Raw genomic sequence first — 20,106 nt, forward strand, 5'->3', positions numbered from 1 at the left:
GGGGTTGGCATGGTGATGTGGGGCCCATCCCGAGGCCAGAGGTTCACCACCATGACCTGGAAGACCACTGGGCCCCCCTGATAGAAACTGGAAGAACAAAGGGGAGGGGGACCAGAATAGGAAGAAGACGAATAAGCAACTTAGTGCAGGAAAGTGGACCTGGAGCTGCCCAGGGGGAGGGCCGGCCCCAGTCTATCTGTCGTTGAGCTGTGGAGAGCCGGTACCATCCTCCTCCTCTTCCTTGTCGTCCTTCATGCCTTTCAGTCTCTGACGGGCAAAGTCCTCAAACACAATGTCATCATCACTGGTGGGAAAGACAAGGAAAACGGGGTGTGTTTGCAGGGCAGGAAGAGTAGGCTTATCCAGAGAGGTCAGAGGGCTGGCCCAGCTGGATGGGACTCAGGCTGGCCTCCAGGGCTGACCTTGGGCAGAAAGGCCTGCCAGGCTGGCACATCTGGATATCCACCAGTCACAGTGGACTGTTCATATATGGCCTCCGGCCAGTTGTGGAAATACCAGAGAGAGGCATGAGTTTGCCTTTCATGCCTAAGGGCTGGAAGGTAACCCAGTTCTTGAGGAGTTGGGGTGGCGGAGAGCAGTGTGGCTGGGCTAGAGCCTGAGGAAGAACTTATTCTCGCTGTGAGAGGCCAGGCTACCAGTAGTTTCGCAACATACCCTGAATCCTACAAGAACAGGCCCAAGAAACCCCACCCACTGAACCAAAGAACTACCCTCAGGAAGCATGTTTGTGCACAGGAAAGAATGGGCTTGCCTTACAGAAGAGAAAACTATAAAGATACTTTCTTTAGGGAAGTATCAGCTCACATTCTACCCTGAGGGATCCTGGACAGAAAGAGGTCTGGGGGTGGCAAATCTAAATAGGGAAGCAGAGGAGGGACTGGTGGAAAAAGGGGTGCCTGAGTGGGGTTTCAGGATTTGGAACTACCTCCAAGAAGAGTGAGTTCCTTTCTACCATGAAACATGTTTGCTTAGTCCCACCCGAGTCCCCTGTCCACCAGAATTCAGCCAGCTGCATAGGGTGTCCTCATGGGGTGACTTGAGGCCCCACATCCCATATTTCTCCCAGGGGACAAGGGAAGGGTGGATTTGGAGCTGGAACAAGAAAGCTGCTTGGCCCTGGAGGTGGTTCGTGATGTCGGCCCAGGTCCTGCCCCTCTGGCCACTTTCCAGTGATGCGATGGCCTTTGACTGCAGGGAAATCCGCATTGGTCCTCAGAAGTCAGAAGCAATACGATCCCCAGAACCTTCCCCACCCCACAGCCTGATTCCACTGGTTGGCTGCGTGCGAGGCAGAAGAGCCCCAGCCCAGGTCCACGAACCAGCCCTGTGTGAGCTGAGCAGGCGCTGTGGATGGACGAACGGACTGACCGACGGACGTGCAAGGACGAGGGAGGAAGACAGACCCCACCAAGGCAGGAGGAAGAGGAACAGGCACGGAGGGTCCTTCAAGTCACATGCAGGCAAGCGGGTTGCTGAAGAGGCGGGCAGAGGTGGCTCTCAGCAGACGGGGTTAGACCAGCTGCTCCTCAGGGGTTAATAAGCATATATGCAAATGACCCCGTCACCCCGCCCACTGCCCGAGGCCCGCCCCCCAGACATCTGCAGGCAGGGTTCCGCTTACTTTGTGTCAAGTTCTATGAGATTGGTATCTACGGGCGCCTCGTTCTCTGGAACTAAACACAGGGCGTGGGCAGGCGCCCATGGGTTAGCAGTGAGTGGGTATGAGAGTACAGGTCCCTGCCCTGAACAATCAAGCTAAGATAGGGAGGGCAAAGTAAGAAGGGAGTGGGGAAGAGGGGCTGGTTTGGTCTCAGAAACACCCCAAACCATCCTAAAGGTGGAGAGGATGGCCCAGGGAGGGCCCCCAGAGGCCCACTGCAGCCCCAAGAGAGCAGAAAATTCTCTGGGCCCTGCTCCTTTTGGCATGTCTCCAATATGACTTAAGATTCATTTCTTGTATGCATGACTTTCACTGGCTCTAAAACAACCATTTCTCCCCTCCACACCCCCTCCCGTTTTCACATCTCTGAACTTGGGGTATTTTTATAATCGATGGCATTGCATAGTTTAATTGTGGGAACATTTTTCTTTGTGGTCATACTATAATATCTCTTTCAACTGAAACAGTCTCAGACTTAATGAAGTATGGGGGTGGTGTGTCGAGAGGCCATCTCACCCTCGTAGCCTCTTCCCCTACACTTGGATGCAAGACGAGGGTTCCAAGCATGGCCAGTAGGCACCCCACCCTCCATTCCCAGCTTCTCCCCTCACCCCCATGGAGCAGAGCCAATCCTCTCTATCTCCTGGGGAGTCAGATGAAAATAGGAGTGTGGACCTCACAAAAGATCCTGGGGAGCTGGGGAAGATGGGTGACCCTGGGCTGAGGGCTGACCTAGAGGGAGGTGGAGTGATGGAGAAACATGGCAGCTCGTGGAGAAAGGGGTCAGCTATCTGGAAACCTCCCACCCTAGTGACCCAAAGTTCCTGCTTACCTTCCCGATGTGGGGGTTCTTCTTTGGGCTTGGGGTGCATTAGGGTGAAGGGCAGTTCCACGGCCACATCACTGAAACGAAGACCCAGACCCAGTGAGCTTTGAGCCGAGTCTCAAGCTGTGAGACTTAATGCCCTGTCAATTTGAGGGCTGGGGAGGCTTTTATGGTCAGAGCTCTGGGCTGAGAGGTAGGAAATCTGGCCTCAGACCCAGTTCTGCCATTCTCTGAGCCTCAGTCTCTCTAGGAGTTGAACTAGGGGGACCTATTCTCCCGGCTCCAAAATGAAATGAAAACCCTCTCTTTCCTGAGAAGGATCCTTGGATTCTTACAAGCTGGGAGGAGGCATAGGAGTGGGAAAAGAATGCCAAGGACAGTGTGTATACACCTTGGGCACTGGTGGCTCAACTTGGATGGGACCCATGCTTCAGGGCTGTGTACACTGTGCATAGAGGCTTGAAGCTGTGTGGGGGTAAAGGGAGGGGGTGGTAGAGAAGAACCGGGGAGGTACTGCCACCAGCCAGTGCTCCTGACAGAGCCTCCTCTCCCCTTGGTTCTCAGTGAGCTCTCAGAACGAAGGCTGGTGGAAGACTGAGTTTGCAAGCTCAGGAAATCTTTACTGAATTAAATTGAACTGAACTGAATTGAATTAATTTCACCTCTTCAAAGGGACTAAGATTTCTTGGGATGAGCGATATGCCATCTTATGACAGGAGGAGGCAAAACCATTGCATTTGGGAAACGTTCACTTTTAGAATGTACTTGGTTCCAACGGACAACATAGGAATCATGTCTACAAAAGCAGATCTCCACAGGACTTCTCCTTAGCAACACTCAGCCAGCAGTTAATTCTCATTAGTGCAGAAGTTTGAAAGCCATGAAGCCTGCGTTTCTCCAAAACATTCTGTAATTCAGACTGAATGGGAACCACTCCAGGTCATTGGAGCTGGCTTTGCTATCTGCAAAGGTACTTGTCGCTTGAGTGGGATGCAAGAGCAGGGTGAGGTTTTTAAAGGAGAAACTATGTATCCCTGGTCCCTTCTAGTCCCACCTCATGCGTGAGCTTGGCAATTGAAAGTGACTGCTAAGATTCTTTCCAACCCAGTGCCCTGCAGTTCTGGAAGTTGTGTCAGTCGGGTAGAAGGGAGAAACTTTACCTGGACGCAAGATCTCCCAACAGGCTGGGTAGGTCAGAGGAGGCAGGAGAAGTGGTCAGAAGAGAGTTCAGAAAGGAAGAAAACAGAAAGCATGTTCATTCACCACCTCTGCTGCCTGTTGGGGTAGAAAAGACCCTGGGACACCTACCCATCCACCCACCCCCTGCACAGCTGTAACTGCTCATTCAGGGACACATGGACATGGCATTAGCCCTGCCAGGGGATCTGAGATCCAGGCCTGGCTCAGCCATACCTCCTGCAAGGCCTCGCTGAGCCCCAGGATCCTCATCTGCAGAGGAGACATAAAACTAACCCTGTGCTGCCTGCCCTGGGGAGGCCCAACTAATGACAGAAGGAAGCAATTTAGGTTTCACCAAGGAGTTCTCAAGGAAGCAGCCTGAGGCAGACCGTGGGTCCTGCAAGAATCACAGGACATGAGACTTGGGATTTGCAATTCTGAGATGTCCTATAATATGTGGTCAGTATTACAGGCTGCCCCCTGCATGAGGCATTATTCTTATAATAAAGGGGACTCAATGTCTAATGTTATTAGCTTTACAATCTTTTCGCAGAAATTTATGAATTAGGAAAAAAAAGACCTGTGATGAATTAGAATTCTTAATTCCAGGTTTATAACATGTAGGCTCAATATGTGCGGGGAAATAGTTCTTTGTGGGCCTCCCTCCACCAGACTCAGTACCCAGCCCATAACTGAGATTAGGGGAGATTGCAGGAAATGTTTGGGGAACTGTTTGGGCCTCTGTTTTCCCATCTGTAGAATAGGAGAGTCAGAACATCCCCAATCCAACTATGGGATTCTCAGCCCCTTTAGCCATTTCCCTAGCAGATCAGCATGAGTATAAGTGGGGGTTGCTGCTGTACCCCAAGTTGTGATGAGGGGCACAGAACACCCTGGAGACCCCACAGCTTAGACTCTGAGGAAGTCTCCCCACCCATGTTCCCAGAGCGAGGAGAGGGAAGAGAAGGGGGAGGAGGATGGAGAGATGAGATGGGCAAGGTGGGGCTGAAGGCCTGTGAAACTGGAGAGGGGAAGGGCACAGAGGAGGAGAAAGAAGCAGGAAGGAAGAAGAGCAGGAACAGGCAGTCCTCAAGCTTGGTTCACCCTCAAGGAGGATGCAGCTAAAGGTCCGGCAAATAGAACGGGGCAGCGGGCTGTGAGTGGTCAGCGGCAACCCCTCAGCACTTCGGGGGTCCTGGGCCAGGCTGGAGCACTTACCCACCCCGCGACACCACCAGCTTCACTTTCACTTTGTAGGAAACAATGATGCCCAGGATCTCTCTGTTGGCTCCTTCCCTCAACCTGCAAGGCGACATAGGGGAGCTGGTTCACGGGAGCTCACTGGGTGGATGAGACATGGCTGGGGTGAGGTGCGGTGAGGGGGCAGGGGCCATCCATCCCTCTCCTGGGCCGTTCAGCCATGAGCAAACAGGGAGCAGTGTGTAAGAACAGTAAGCTCTGCCCTGAGGGGGCGGGAGCCCTGAGCCCTGGGTTCCATATCAGGCTGTGCAGCCCTGGGAAGCCCCATTCTTCCCTGGGCCTGAGTCCCCACGGTGCTGAGAGGGGCAGCAGGCTCCTCCTGCTCTCCAATGAATGGACTCTGCTTCTCTCATTGCTCAGCAACCCATGGGGCACAAAGAGCCAGACAGGGATTTGGGGAGTCAGTGGCAGGGGAGGGGCCAGAGTATCAATGATGACCCTGCAGGTCTTCAACCGGGTCTTGGAGACAAGTAAGATTTGAGCCACGGTGGAAGGAGAGGGCAAATGCTCGGACGTGAGTGGCCACCATGTGCAGAGGGTGGTGAAACATTGTTAGGGCTGGAGCACAGGGTGCATGTTGGGAGTCCTGAGCAGGGGTGCTGCAGAGGCAGGCCTGAGCCCCACTGAAGGGCCAGATTCCAGTGGGAAAGGCAAGACAGTTCCCCATACCCCCAGGTCTTTTCAGAGAGTCAGTGATGACCATGGAGAAGGAAGGATCATATGTCTCTGGGATCCCCGGGGTGCCTTTGAGGTACACTCTCACATCTGACAGCAGAGCCCAGCACTGACTAAGGAAGCTGGGTCTAGGGGTCCATCTTGTTCTCTAGGTCACCCCTGGATAGCAGTGGGAGTAAAGGTAAATTTCCGGGCAATTCAACCTCCTGAGGATGGGCCCTGGACAACACCTGGGAAGAGGGTAACCCAGGCCTTGTGCTGGCAGTGGTGGGACCAAGGTGGGTGTGGATCCACTGGGGGCCAGGTGAGCATCCAAGAGCCTGGGACCAGGGAGGGCAGGTCCTCACAGGGTGCTGGAAGCCAAATTCGTGTCTTCGTGCTTGAGCTTCCCATCCAGGGCGAGGCCCCGCTTCTCTCGATTGTTGGCCAGGAAGGGGGTCAACGTATAGACCTTGCAGAACGTTGAGCTGGGTGCCACTGTGTCACTGAGAGGAAGGGAGGCAGGTGTAGACATGCCCCTGCCCCCACCCAGAGCCAACCGCAGCCCAGCCAGAACATCTCAAAGACCACATAGTAACATTTAAAAAATGTTTTTAAGTTGCAAAAATACTCACTGCTATTACATGTAAATGGACACACTTACAGAAAAATTAAGTGAAATGCAACTGCCCCCCAAAATTATTTGCAGGGCCAGGAGAAAAAATAGGCGTGTTTTATAGTAGGAGCATCTACTTCCTTTAGGTGAGAAAACATATTTCACTTGAGATCTCTCCTCTTGCGTTAGCTGCTAACAAGTTTGGGACAAAGTTCCATGCTCAATCATAGTAACTCTCCTCAAACCCAGATTTTTAAAAAAATTATTGTCTGCCCTCCCATACAACCCCTTTTACCTAATGAGCTGGATTATTCCTTTATCAGACAAGAAAAGCTGCGTTCCTTTTCGCCTTGGCTGCCAGGAAGCTCAGAGCAAAGTATCTTCCTTTAATCTAGGTTTCTGATGCGGTGTAATTGTGACCCCAGTACCCTTGGGTTCATTAGCTCTTATTTTGTCATTCTGATATTAATGGTTTGTTTTTTTTTTTTCCTTGAATGTAGCATGCCTTGTCTTGCCGCTAAATCAAGTGGATGTTTTCTAGAAGACTGTTCAGGATTATCCACTGCAAGTGGCGAGGAAGTCTGAGGCCCACCCCTTCCAGGTGAAGAAGAGCCATATGGGCCTGCAACTGGACCTGGGCTCTTTCTTTTCTCCATTCAATCCCACACGCCCAAGGCTGGATTTGTGCTCACTTACTCAGCCTCTTCCATGGCCACGGGGCACTTGTACTGGGCTGTGTTGAAAAGGCAGATGTCCGCATACTGGCGCACTGGGGAGGAAATGGGAAACAAGGTGGTGTGAGCCACGGGTGCAGCTCCCAGGCACTCCTGGCTCTCCCGAGTTGGGGCAGTTCAGCCCCAGGCAACGGCCAGAGTCCACTGGGTGCTTCTGCAGGAGACCACCCCCATCTTCCACTTAAAGGGCAGCCCAAACACACTCATTCCCTTCCATAATCAAAAATCTTTCCCTCAAGGACAGCTTTGCCCAGGCAACCCAGGCAATGTCAGAGGAGGTGAGTAAACTCATTACCTGGCCAATAAGCAGCCTGTATTACCAGCCTCAAAAGCCTTGCCCTTTGGTTTAGAGCAGGCCCTGGGCTTCCCCCTGCAGGCCAGTAGTTTATTTACAAGGTTGTTAACAAGGAGAGAGCCTTCAGCTACTCCCTATTCTTGGGAGGATTCCTTCTTGCCCACCCCCTGGTCTGGCCTCTTCCCCGGGTACCCGAGATCTTGATCTTCTTCACTGTCTTGTTGGTGTTGTTGGTGACATGAACATTGACGCTGATGGGTTCTCCGTGGTAATAGATCTGGGAGGTGTAAGAAGGGACAAGGGTTGGATGGAAAGATACCAAAGCTCTAGAGAGGAGGCAAGAGAAGAGGCCTCACATGCATCTCGTGGGATTCCCCAGACCTTGGCCACTCTGACACTGGCCCCAAGATCATCAGCCACTTCCCACTGATGCTAAGCCACCAGGTATGTTAGACTTCAGTTCCTCTGGGGGACCTTGAAAGATAATTGAATTAGAAGGTGATATTCCTGGGCTCTAGTCCTGGCATGGTCACTGGAAATAGTGATAACAATAATAATAACAATGATAATGAGGATGAGAGTGGTGTGGCCTTGGACAGGTTACCTAAGCCTCACTTTTCCCCTCTGTACATAGGGAAGTTGGATTAAGTGACATATCGAGTCTTTGCCAGCTCTAGCTGCCTGGAGTTTTAGATACAGGAGGGTCTAGAAGGAGCAGGAGAGAGGTGGGAAAGGGCTGGCTGCCTCACTGAGGGAACCAGCTTTGAATCTTCACTGAAGGGCCTCAACTCGCATCTTGCCCCAAGCACTTGCCTTCAGCTGTCTCCTGAGAGGAAGGAAGAGTGTCCACAGCTCAAGAGGGGATGAGGGTGCAGGGAGATGGCGAGAACTCAGGACCCTTCAGGAGCCATACTGACTTCTGAAGTCGGTCTCATCCTTTGGGCTCATGTCTGCCTCTGCTATGCCTTTAGGTCCCAAGAGGCTTCCCTGAATCCTCCAAGAGAAGCTCAGGTCTCCTGAGCTCTGTGGTTCTAGGGCTGGGGGCAGAAGCTCCTACCCAAGAAATCCTGAGGCCATGAGAGAGCTGGGATCTGAGGTCCCTGCCCGGGTTGAGCAGCCCCCGCCCCCCGCCCCCACCAAGTCCAAGCCTCTTACCTCCTTATCCAGGGAGGCCTCTAGATGCAGAGGCTTGTCTGACATCAGGAACTGCCTGGTAGTCTCAGCTGTGGGCTGGGGGCCAGGCCTCTCTGGGGCATACTGAACCTTCCTGATAACCAGGCGCACAGAATTCCTAATGGAGATGGGCAGAAGGGAAGATGACTAGAGTCACCTGCCTCCATCCTCTTTCCTTGCAATCCTTACAACCCTCCCCTGCTCAAGGGACTGCCACGGCTCCCCATGGCCTTAGAATCTAGTATAAATTGCAGAGGTTGGCATAGGGGCCTTGTCTCCAACTGGCCCAACTCTATCCTCTCCCATTCTGTCCCCAGCTACCCTCACTTCCTCACTGCCATCTTTGATGGTCTACCTAGTCTTATCTCCAAGGCTTCACTTGCATTGGGCCCCCTTCCTATAAAACCCTCCTCCTAGTGCTTCTGTCCTCATTTGCTTCCTTCTTCAAGGCCCAGCTACATGCCTCCTCTTCCAGGAAACCTTCCTGGGTCTGCCTACTTGGATCCTCTCCTGGTCTGAACTCCCACAGCATCAGAGCTGAACCACTCCATGGCAGCACTTCACGTGGGTCTGTGTCTTGGTGGCCAGCAGGATGGTAAGAAAGGGACTAAGTCTTTACTTCCTGCATCTCTTGTGTCACCTGACATTGTAAGCTCCTTGAGGACAGAAATTTTTGTCTAAATTGTTCATTGCTGTATTCCCAGCACCCGTGACAGTGCCTGCCACCTAACAAATGCTTGCTAAATATCCATTAAGTAAAAATATGCAGAGGGGACAAGAGCCCCATGAAGAAATGGGGAATTGGAGAGGTGACAGGTTCAGTGAAGGGGCATAGATTTGGTCAGGGGGATGAAGGCCAATGAAGAGGATAAAGACTCAGTGAGAGATGAAACCCAGAGATGAGATGGGGCTTAATGAAGGTGATGGGGGTGCTCAGGGAGGAAACAAGGACACAAGGATTGTAAGACGGGGACCCAGCGAGGCAGTCTCTGTGGCATGCTGGGTGTGCTGGCATCCTCATCGCTTAGATGAGTCGCCTCCATTCCCTGGAACCAGACAGCCAGGGTTAAAGGCCTAGTTCTCCCCTCTGTGTCTCGGGTCCTCATCTGTAAAACGGTCACGGTGGCAGGACCAACTTCTTAGGGTAGTTATGGGGATTCAATTAGCTCACACATGGCCATCACTTTGCATAGTGTCCAGCGCTTACAGTGTACTCGATAAATAATTGTTGCTATATCATTATTAGTAGAAATTCTGGTATGGACTTAAAATATCCCATTGGTGAAGAGGTGAAGGTTGTGGCTCTCGGTGTTGCTCCTCTTCCTTGCTCTGATCAAGCTCCACCCCTACAACCCCCTCCTTTCTCCTGGTCTTGGGCTTTAAGAAGAAAAAGGGGACAGAGAAGCAAGGGCGAGGGGTCCAATCTCCCCATACACATGAGCAGTCCAGGTTGGAGAGAGAGATGCCCGAAGTACATGCTATAGCCACCAGGTGGCAAACTCAGCCCACTTCTTAAGAAGTAGCGGTGCCCTCAGTCAATCTCCTGTAGGACCTGTTCCAGGCAGGGTGCGTTTGAGTTGTACTCTGAGGCAAGCATGAGAGGGGGGCTGAGTACTTCACCCCAGGAGTCAGGGCCAGTTGTTTTGGGCTTCCAGCTTGGGCTCTCTGTCTGCCCAGGGCTGTGCCTCTCCAGGAGATCACTCCCCTCACTCTCTCCTGCGTGGGCTCACTTTCTCTACGTCCCTCCCTTGCTTAGAAACCTCCATTGATCCCTGCCTCCCCCTTCCTCACCACCTGCTGCTGCTGGCCCCTCAGGAGGAGAACTGGGAAATGGGAGTCCAGGATGGCCTGGAAAGAACTTGGTCACTATTAAAAACAATCTGAATTTCGGGGTTTTCCCCAAACAAAGCAAAAAGACATGCAGTCTGGAGGGGACAAAACCAGAGGCAGGGAGATGCAGGAAGCAGGTACAGTGGTATAAAGGAAAAAATGCTGAGGCCTGAGCCAGGGCAATTGAACCACCTCCCCCAGGAAGCCCTCCACGACCTGCCAGACTTCCAGAGTGCCCTTCTCAGAGCTCCCAAGGCTAGATTGTGGGCCTCCCCACTGGAACGCTTCCAGGTTTGTTATTTATCTCTTCTTCTGACTCTGCCTGGCCTGTCTCCCTTCCTCTGTCAGCAGGCAGCCCACACCCAGGCTGGAAGCTGCACCCTTCTCACCGCTTGTGGATCTTTTCCTCCAGGTTCTCCGCACAGAAGGCTTTGACTTCATAGTCCACACCACAGGCCTGTGGGGAAGGGGTCACTGACCACAGAGCCTTGGAGTGGGCAGGATCCCAAGACCATGGTCAGCCACTCTTTCGTTTTACAAATGAGGATGCTGGAGGGAACCCCAAGCTCCCGCTGCCTGAGAGCCTCTCAGTCTGACTCAGGAGCCCCGTGCTAGGCCTCAGGGCTGTGCTGCCTCCTTCTACAGCTGCCTCTCCCATCTGACTGTCCCACAGAGTTGCTCCCCAGCTCCCCCAACATGGGGCATCCAAAACCACCCTAACCGGGCTCCACGCTCCAGACTCCTGCCTTATCTGGGTGACCATCCTCACCAAGGCAGCCACCAAGACATAGCAACAGGTGACTCAGCAGCCCCGTTTGGAAGGATCTCCCAGGTGCATACCCTGAACTGGTGCGATGCTTCAGCATCTCACTCCATCCTCCCCACCAAACAAGGAGGCACGTTCTATTATCTCCATTTTACGAATAAGAAAACTGGGGCTCAGAGATCTGAGGCCTGTGATGCTGGTGGTGTCACCTCTCTCTGAGTCTCGGTTTCCCCACCTGTGAGATGATTGCATTTCCACACCAAGTGTGAGGCTAGATGGTAGTCCAGAGAACATTTTGGTCGTGTTGCAGCCAACACCAAGGTCAGCGAGAGTGACTCAGGAGAGCCTGGCACCTTGACACATAACTGAAATGTGGGGTGAAGATGCCACCGTATCTGCTTCCTGTCTGAGAAGAGACTGCTTATCTTAGGTGGGATTGGACTGGCCTAGACACAAGGAGGCTTCTACGGGGAGGGTTCCATCATCTCCTAGAGAGAAAGCCAGGGACCTGGGGACACAACTGTCCTGCATTCAGAAAGATGTTCCCTTTGGAGTGACTCACCTTCCCCGTGTCTTCAGGCCCCGGCTGCAATGTCACAGAGCATGGAAGGTTTGGAGGGATCTGTTAAAGAGGACAGACAGAATAAGCCTCCTGTCACGTTCACCACAAACCTGCCCTTATATCCCACCCCACCATCCCCACATTCATCAGATCAGGGGCCCCTAAGGACAGGCACATCTCTTCCATCAGACGGAGGGCTCCAGAGGACAGACTATGTCTCCCCCATCAGACCATGCCAAAGCCATGCCCCACAGGCCCCTCTACTAAAGCCAAGGACTTCAATATTTTCCTAAAGGGTTTAGCCTAGCCCAATCCTCACAAAACAACAGTTGAAAAAGACCTTTCCATGATGTCTACTGTTGTGGATGGAATAATGCTCCCTCCCCACCCCCGCAAAGATCTTCACATCCTAATCTCGAAAACCTGTGACTATGCTACCTTACAGGCCAAAAGGGGCTTTGCAGGTGTGATTAGAGACTTTACAGTTGTGATGAGGAGATTATCCTGGATGATCCAGAAGGGCCAGATATAATCACAAGGGTCCTTAACAGTGAAAGCAAAAAGCAGAAGAGTCAGCGTCAGAGTGATGGGATATGAGAAAGACTCCCAGGCCATTGCTGACTTTGAAGATGGGGGTTCGGGGGTAGGCTGCGAGTCAAGGAATGTGAGTGGTCTCTAGGAGCTGAAAAAGGCAAGGACACAAATTTTCCCCGAGAGCCCTCAGAAAGAACGCAGCCCTGCCGGCACCCTGGTTTTAGCCCCATGAGACCTGTTTTTTGCTTCTGAACTCCAGAACTGTGGGGTAATCAATTTGCGTTTTAATTGGAGGGTTTAAATGCCCCTATAAGAAACCCGTACACCCACAAGGGAGAGGATATCCGTACCCTCTCCCCTTCTCTAACCCTCCCAGATTGCAAGGGGATCTCACTGACTCAGAGTCTGAGAAACAGGACATTTTAAAACCCAGAATCTTGGAGTCTCCAAATGGAAAGGTGGCAAAGCAGGGAAATCTACTCGCCACCCCTCATTTGTAAGCTGGGCTGAAGCCAGACAAGTGGACAGCCAGTCTGAGGGAGGAGACAGCCTCACAGTGACCCAGGAACAGGAAAGGGCTCCTTCTTTCTCTGCAGACCCCTGGATCCCCCTTTCTCCCACCAAGGACCTGGACTCAGGAGGGTCTGAAGAGTGGCTCAGAGGTAAGGGTGACATCCCTGGCATAAGCCAGAGAAGAGACACTTACCAGGCAGCGTAAGTGACAATGCCCCGGGTTTCAACCTACATTGGGAAACTGGGTGACGTTTAGCTGCTGCCCCAGCTGCCCCCATGTGCCTGCCCAGAGGGCTTCCTATAGGTGGTGCTTCCGGAATGGGGTCCCAGGGGCCAGCAGTCCCTGACCTCAAAGGTGAAAGGGTAGGCGTGCTCGCCCAGCTTCTTGATGAGGCGTTCCTGCAGCCGTGTCAGGGGCTTCTTGTCCTCGGGGGCCGGTGGGAAGGACTGCACGTTGGCCACAAACAGGTCCTTGCGAAAGGTCAGGCCCAGGACATCCAGGTCCTCTCGACCATAGCGGAAGGCGCAGGTCAGTGTCACATAGACTGTGGAAGCAGTGGGCACTGAGGAAGGGCCTGGGAGGGCAGCAAACAAGCCCCCCAGAGCACAAGCTGTAGACTTGAGATTGGTTCAACTGGAAGCCACGGGTCTGTCCCAAAGTTCCCGTGGGGAGGGCTGCACTGCCCTTCGGACAGAGATATTAGGTACCTAGAAGAGCCCCCCGACCCCCAGCCTGGCCCCTAGGAGGAGGTGGGGCTGACTGCTGGATCATTTCTGTCTTCCACCCTATACTCCAGCCCAGAGGATGTGAGAAGGGGACAGGGTTGGTGGGAGCTGGAGTAGGGTGGCAGGACTGGGGAGCGGGCCTGGAGAAGAAGCATGGTTGGAGAGAGCAGAGAGAAAGGGAAACAAGTGCCGGACGGTGTCTGGAAGGCACGAGGCCTTGTCCCAGCCCGACCCCTGCCTCCTGTCTCCCTGCTGACCTTGGGCAATCCCTTCACCTCTCAGCAATCAATTTTCTCTTCTGTAAAACGAGACTCTCACTTCTGCCTTGTTTGCTACCCAGTCTTGGGATCGTCATGACATATTGATGTGAAAGTGCTCAGGGCATTGAAATGGTTCTCCCAAGTGGTCATGGGCAGCAGGGCTGCCCCAGGCCGGAGGAGGCCAGGGCACCGGGTCTGATGTGCAGTTGGGGTTATGGGAGTAAAACCAGTGGGGATGGGCAGGGAGAGGCAATAAGATTGGCAGCTGTCCTGCCTGGGGGTCAGGGAGGTCCTAGGCTGGATGGAGGCTGGAGGGGGAAGAGGAGGCCCCAGGACAGGCTGGGGGGTGGGGGGCCTCACCTCTCCTCTCCTTGAGATACTCAGGATCCACCAGGACCACACCATCTGGAGGAAGGACAAAGAGTTGAGCAGATGCTCCCAATCTGACCTGTCAAACTCCTAAGCCCCAAGCACCAAGCCAAACCCAAACCCAACCATCTCTCTGTCCAAAAGCACCAGGAGAGGAATGGGGAGGCTTGCACAGAGCAGATGGTACCACCATACCCCACCCCCCAGCCCCAGGCTGGCCTTATGGACTCAGCTGGTGACTTTAGGCAGGTTACTTAACTTCTCTGTTTCTTCATCTGTTAATAAGAATAATAATATGGGTCCAAAACCCCTATTATTAGGTATACTTTGGAATTTAAAAGTTTTGAATTATAGAAAGGCTATACAGTACCTCTTCCGTATATTCTGTATCACACTGCAGGGTCTGGGCAGCACCCTGTGATGAAACCCATTGATATCTCTACCGGGAAATGTGAATATTTTCTCTAAGAGGCTAATCAAGGCATAAATAGCCTACTACCCGTTCAGATCAGGTGTGCTACTAAATAAATCCTGTGTTAAACTTATGAACAATTTTAGGCTTTCAAAGCTTTTTGGATTTGGGATTTGCAGGTCAGGGGTTGTGAGCCTGTAGTAACTACGTCATAAGGCTCCTGTGAGGACTGAATGAGTTAATATGTATAAAGTGTTAGGCAGTGCCTGGCACACGTGACACCACAGAGAATGTCCCAAGGCTTGGCCTTGGGAGTAGAGTCCAACCAGACACAAAGGACATTTTCCCTGCCTAGAATCCAGGAGGCTAGAAATACTGGCTTAGAGTCACCCCCTTGCCTGACATCCCCAGTCATCTCTGGCCAAACTCAACTCAGCCATATGCATTGAATAAACAAAATCCTCTCTCTGCCCACACCCAAACACTCCCCACCCCATACTGTCCTCCACAGCTGACCTCTCAGGGAATCTCAGAGACCATGTCTGGAAGTGAGTCCCCCGAGGGCTCTTGGTCCTATCTCAAAGCTGGGCATGTCCAAGGACAGCAAGTCAGGGGAGTGTCCACCCATCCCCAAAGCCTGCCATGCATCTTCCCTCTTTTTACTGTGAGTTTTCCCTCTGTGACTGGGCACCAGGGGCTCAGTGGAAAATCAGTGCAGAGGGCATCCCAGTGAGGGCACTCCCCCAACCAAGGGTGTCAGGGAAGGCTCCCCGGGGGAAGAAGGCTGCAAATCAGGCCTTAAAAGGCAAGTAAGAGTTGTCAATTAGATGACGAAGGGGCAGCAACAAGGCAGGCAGCAGGAAGATCGTGGCTCTGAGGCTTGGGAGGGCAGATCCTGGCGGATGGTGGAGGAAGAAGGGCCAGGCCTTACTTTTAAGTGTCAATGAGGTCAGGGGGCTTGGATTTGCCCCTGAGCTTGAAGTGGAACCATGGGGATAGTTAAGCATTGGGAAGACATAATTAGCTCAATGCTAGGATGAAAAATATATTTCCCACTGTGGGTTATTTGATCAACTCTGGACAAGGCCCCAGAGCTCTCTAGGCCCTCCAGAGCCCAGCACAGGGCCTTGCACGAAGTAGGTGCTCTGTGAACCCATGCTGAATAGCTCTTGGGGTGCTGGTGTACTGGTAAAGCTGGTTCCTCCTGTTCCTGCCCTTCCCCCAGTCTCTGTACCACTCTGCTGCTATCCTTAATAGGCCAATGGGTTGGAAACTGCACCTTCAAGGGGCCTGGCCTGCCCCACTTCCCCTGTCCTTTCCTCCCTGGCTTCTGTAAACTTACCCACAGGGTCCACAAGGTCGATGTGGTCCACGAAGTCTCGCTTTCCCAGATAGACGGTGAGCTGGGAGGAAAGGCACAGGGGCGTTAGCAGCTGTGGGCCCAGAGAACACACCCCTAAAAAGTGTCTGGTCCCTGACCTGGAGAAAATCTTGGAAGCTGCCTTTGAAACTCCTAGACCCATCCCTAACCCTCATCGAAATTCTAACTGGTCTTGGACCCAAGCCCCAGCCCTAATACTAAGAATGACAAACCCTGGTACCATTTTGAAAGCACCTGTGAAGAAGTTGCTATTGTTCCCATTTGACAGATGAGGACAGAGGCCTGGAGTTATCTTCGCTCCAAGCACCACTAAGGGTGGAGCAGCAACAGTGGCAAAGAGGTCTGTTGAATGCGAGTGCTGGGCAAACCTCCGAGAGGACAGGGAAATCGAGGGCAGGGACAGTGGTGTGGCACCCTGGACATTGAGTTCTGTGAAGTCCGGCAGAAATCGAGTCATGTAAGGGCCGGTTTTCTGAGCCGTGAGAAATCCAGAGCTAGGGCCTAACTTGGTAGCCAGCCTTCAGTAAGACCCTGAGCTAGAATCCAGAGGGTCATCCTAGACACTTTCTGCTCCTCCACGATCCTCTTAAATCCCGATGAGTCTCACTCACTCACGGTTCTCAGTCCATCCCCTCCTCTCAGGCCCCACAGCCACTCTTGCCTGAACTGCACACCAGCCTCTCCATGGTCTGCTGCTTGCAGCCTCACGCTCCCCCTTAGCCAGATCGGCCATCCTAAAATGTAAATCCAACGATGCTATTCCAATTTGAAAACCCTTTAATGGTTCCTCAGTGCCCAGAGGTACGATGACAAATGGGTTTCATTCTAAATGCCAACTCTGATCGATTGGTCCGAGCTGCCTCGGGCCCTGGGCTGAGAAAGAATCTAGGATGGAATCCTGGCTCAGCAATATCTGCTGTGGGAGCACACGAGGTGCCATTTGCCAGCCCAGACCAGAAGCCCAAGCTCCTAAGCCTGCCACAGGACTCCCTAGGACCCAGCCTGTAGCCTCCTTGCCTCAGCCTCCACACCCTCAGGCTCCCTCTTGGCGCTCAGACACAACTGCCATGACCCCCTACACACTCCCTAGGATTTAAGTGCTTGCCCGGAATGCCCCTTTTCACTCTGCCTTGCCTGAAAACACGTGCCTCCTAGGGGCAGCTGTCCCTGACCACCAGGCTGTGTCCTGCAGGCCCTGGGCAGCCCTTTATCTCGCCCCTGCCACTTTACATTGGAATGATCGGTTTCTTTCTTTTTTTTTTTCACGTGGTGAACACACTTATTTAATATGGGGGGTAGGGTTCTTCTGTCTCTGAGAAATGGTCAGGTGCCACGTCTGCCTGCCCCATCTGGCTGTATGTGGCACAGGCTGTGCCTTACTTATCCGAGTACACCCTACCCCCATCCCTACCCACCCTCTGGGACCTGACATGAATGATGTTGGTAATATCTATTTGCTGAACTGAGAGGAAAGCAGGAGGGAGCCTGGGGCCTGTGGAAAGAGAGGAAGCAGGACAGGCTCTGGGAGCTGTCCTTAATGACTAGATGAAGCCAGAGTTCAGCAAAGAGGCTCCCAGGCCTCTGACACCAGGGCAAGCAGTGCCCCTGAGGCCCGTGGCATTGATCTAATTACTGCACGCACACTGAAGCCTCTCTGTGATAGGCTGCATTTCCTTTACCTGAGCAGAGGCTCCTAAAGTCCAAGGGAGCTGTACCATGCTCTGTCCCCTAGGACAAAAACTCTCCTGAGAGGACCCCACCATCTGTGGTCAGGGCTTCCTAAGGACCTCAGAAGGAGGTGTGCGGAGTCCTGCATGGTCAGTAGACACGTTCAAGAGAGAACAGGAGTCTGGGGTAGGGAGGAGCCAGGGCGCAGCGGTTGTACACTCACCTTCCCATTTGGGCTTGCCTTCTTGAACACCCTGCGGAAAGAAAGAAAAGGAAGTTTGGGGTTAGCATATCCCCCCCAGGGAAGGCTCTTGCAGGCCATTCCTCAGCAGAACTGAGGACAAGGGGCGATTTTCAGGCACTGTCCAAGCCTTGAGAGCTGGAACAGTGCCTAGCATAATAAGATCCCACCAGTTCCATCACTACCCCCTCCAAAGCCACCATTATTGCCATTACAGCTCTTCAGGGCTCCGGTCACGGCCCCCTTAGTCTATTCTTCAACCAGCAGGTGGAGGGAATCTTTCAAGATGTAAGTCAGATCACTTGCTCCAAGGACAAGCCTTGCCTGTGCGACTGCCCTGCTTCCTTGACTTCCTGGCATCATCTCCCACTTTTCCTCCTCGCTTCTCCAGCCACAGAGTCTCCTTGCTGTTCCTCTAACACGCCACGGTGATTCTTGCCTCAGGGTCTCTGCTCTAGCAGTCCTCTCCCTGGGGACACCCCCCGCCCCGCACCTGCCCTCTTGATCAGCTTACCCAGACTTATATGATGGGGCTTCACCCCATGCCCAGCCGGCACTCCCATTCCTTCTCTCACTCTACTTTCCCTTTTTCCACAGCACTTGCCACTTTCTAACCTGCTACATAATTGCTGATTGCATTTATGCCTGTCGACTCTGCTAACATGTCAGCTCCACGAGGCCTGGCATCTTTGTCTCTGCTGACCACTGATGTATCCCCCAAGTACCTAGGAGGGTGCACACAGTATGTATTCAATAAATGTGTTAATGAATGACAGGTAGCAAGCACTCAATAAATTATCAGTTGAGTGGGTGAATGAATGAATGAGTGAAGGAATCAACTGAGAAACTGAGGCCTAGGAAAGGGAGGGGGTTTGCCTGTGGCTACACACAAGAGCACTGGATGCAGAGTCAGGCAGAGGCGTGGTCCCCAGCTCCCGCCAAGTGCTCACGCTTCCGGAACACATTGCAATCTCCAGCAGCTCCCTCCGCCCTCTCTCTTCAGCTGGGTCTGGGAGCCTGAAACCCCACCATTGAGCCTCAGAAATGCTCAGAGTAATGTTGGGAGGGAGAGAAGGAAAGTGAAAGAGACAGAGACCCAGGGGATGAGAGAAGGTGTTAGAGGAGGGAGGGAAAGGAAGGAAAATACAGGAGAGCGACATGGCCCAGAAGGTGTGAAAATAAAACATGGAATGAGAGATGAAAAAACAAATGAACAGAAAACAAAGCAAAGGAGAGATAAACAGTCACAAGCAGAGAGAGATGGAGAAGACACGGAGCGCGCGGTGGAGCAGGCCAGCGTGTTGCCGAGAGGGATCACACAGCCCAAATCCTTCCCCAGGGGCAGGAGGTCCAGCAGGCCTCCAGGGCAAGGCAGGGTGAGGACCACAGTTTCACAGCGACAGTCGCTCCTCCAAGCAGGGGAGTGGGAGTCGGCCATCCCCCACATATACCCCTTACATACCCTTTACACATATCCCCCTTACAAGAGACCACTGATGGGTCTGAGCTTGTCTTGCAGAGAAGGGCCTGGCACGTCCCTCCCCCACTTCCCCTAGGAGTTCTGAGCTTTTCTCCTCCTCATAAATATTTATCAGTGTTTGGAGTGTGAAGATGCCATCGTCAGCTGGGGTGTAATAATTGCTAAAGTGAGAAAAAAAAAATACAGATCACATGGTTTGAACCAGCAGCTCCCAAGGTGGGCTTGACCTGCAGAGGAGATCAGAGATCCCTAGGAGGGGCAAAGGGCATCCTGGTCACAAGAGGGGCTGGGAGCCAGGCCGGGAAGAGTGATAATCAAGAAGGGAGAAAGGGAGGGAGACAGGGAAGGGAGGCATTTGTTGAGTGCCTAATTAATTATTTCTCCTAATAGCACTATAAAATGGGCATTATAACCCCATTTTATAGAAAATGAACTAGTGGTTCAGAAAGATGTAGTAATTTGCCCAGCAACACACAATAAGCATGGGCCTAAGTCAGGATTCAGACCCAACCAAACTGCCTGTCTGCTTCCAGAGTCTGGATACTCTATATCCAATCAACCCTGCTGCTTTCCTAAAGCAGGTGTTTTTATCAACATCGGGAACAGAAAAGAAGGAAAATGAAGGCAGGGTGGGGAGGGGAAGAGGAAGAAATGAAAGAGCCATTTATTAAGGGATAAGAAGGAGAGTGAGGGTGACTAGAGGCAGGAAGCATGACCAATGGTGGGGAATGTCCTGTCAGCTAGCTCAATCGGCCCCCAGTGGGGACCACTCCTCAGGAAGCTGGGATACTAATGGCTTCCTCAACAACAAAAGCAGCTGCCAATGACCTGAGAGCATGTTATGCCTTAGTCCTGTCTTTAAGTATTTTCCCCAGAATACTGCTGATCCTTCAACAATCTCATTTCAGAGATGAGGAAACTGAGGCTCAAACTATGGCTGCCTGTC

The 20,106-nt window shown here is 52.6% G+C and overlaps 1 protein-coding gene across 1 annotated transcript in view; it reads right to left on the reverse strand.

The window, feature by feature from the left end:
- Positions 1-6: 6 nt before the first annotated feature.
- ARRB1 (arrestin beta 1) overlaps positions 7-20,106 on the reverse strand; it is a 64,262-nt gene continuing 44,162 nt past the window's right edge. The window contains exons 2-15 of the mRNA XM_006926625.3: positions 17,663-17,693; positions 15,733-15,793; positions 13,970-14,014; positions 12,972-13,168; positions 11,577-11,636; positions 10,638-10,705; positions 8,401-8,536; positions 7,438-7,522; positions 6,913-6,985; positions 5,969-6,106; positions 4,905-4,988; positions 2,514-2,584; positions 1,643-1,694; positions 7-304 (exon numbers count right to left, since the gene is read on the reverse strand). Of these exons, the coding sequence (XP_006926687.1) occupies positions 193-304; positions 1,643-1,694; positions 2,514-2,584; positions 4,905-4,988; positions 5,969-6,106; positions 6,913-6,985; positions 7,438-7,522; positions 8,401-8,536; positions 10,638-10,705; positions 11,577-11,636; positions 12,972-13,168; positions 13,970-14,014; positions 15,733-15,793; positions 17,663-17,693 (1,213 nt within the window). The 3' untranslated portion in view covers positions 7-192. The remainder of the gene's footprint in view (positions 305-1,642; positions 1,695-2,513; positions 2,585-4,904; positions 4,989-5,968; positions 6,107-6,912; positions 6,986-7,437; positions 7,523-8,400; positions 8,537-10,637; positions 10,706-11,576; positions 11,637-12,971; positions 13,169-13,969; positions 14,015-15,732; positions 15,794-17,662; positions 17,694-20,106) is intronic.

The sequence above is a fragment of the Pteropus alecto genome, unplaced genomic scaffold (genome assembly GCF_000325575.1).
Source record: "Pteropus alecto unplaced genomic scaffold, ASM32557v1 scaffold7, whole genome shotgun sequence".
Taxonomy (NCBI): domain Eukaryota; kingdom Metazoa; phylum Chordata; class Mammalia; order Chiroptera; family Pteropodidae; genus Pteropus; species Pteropus alecto.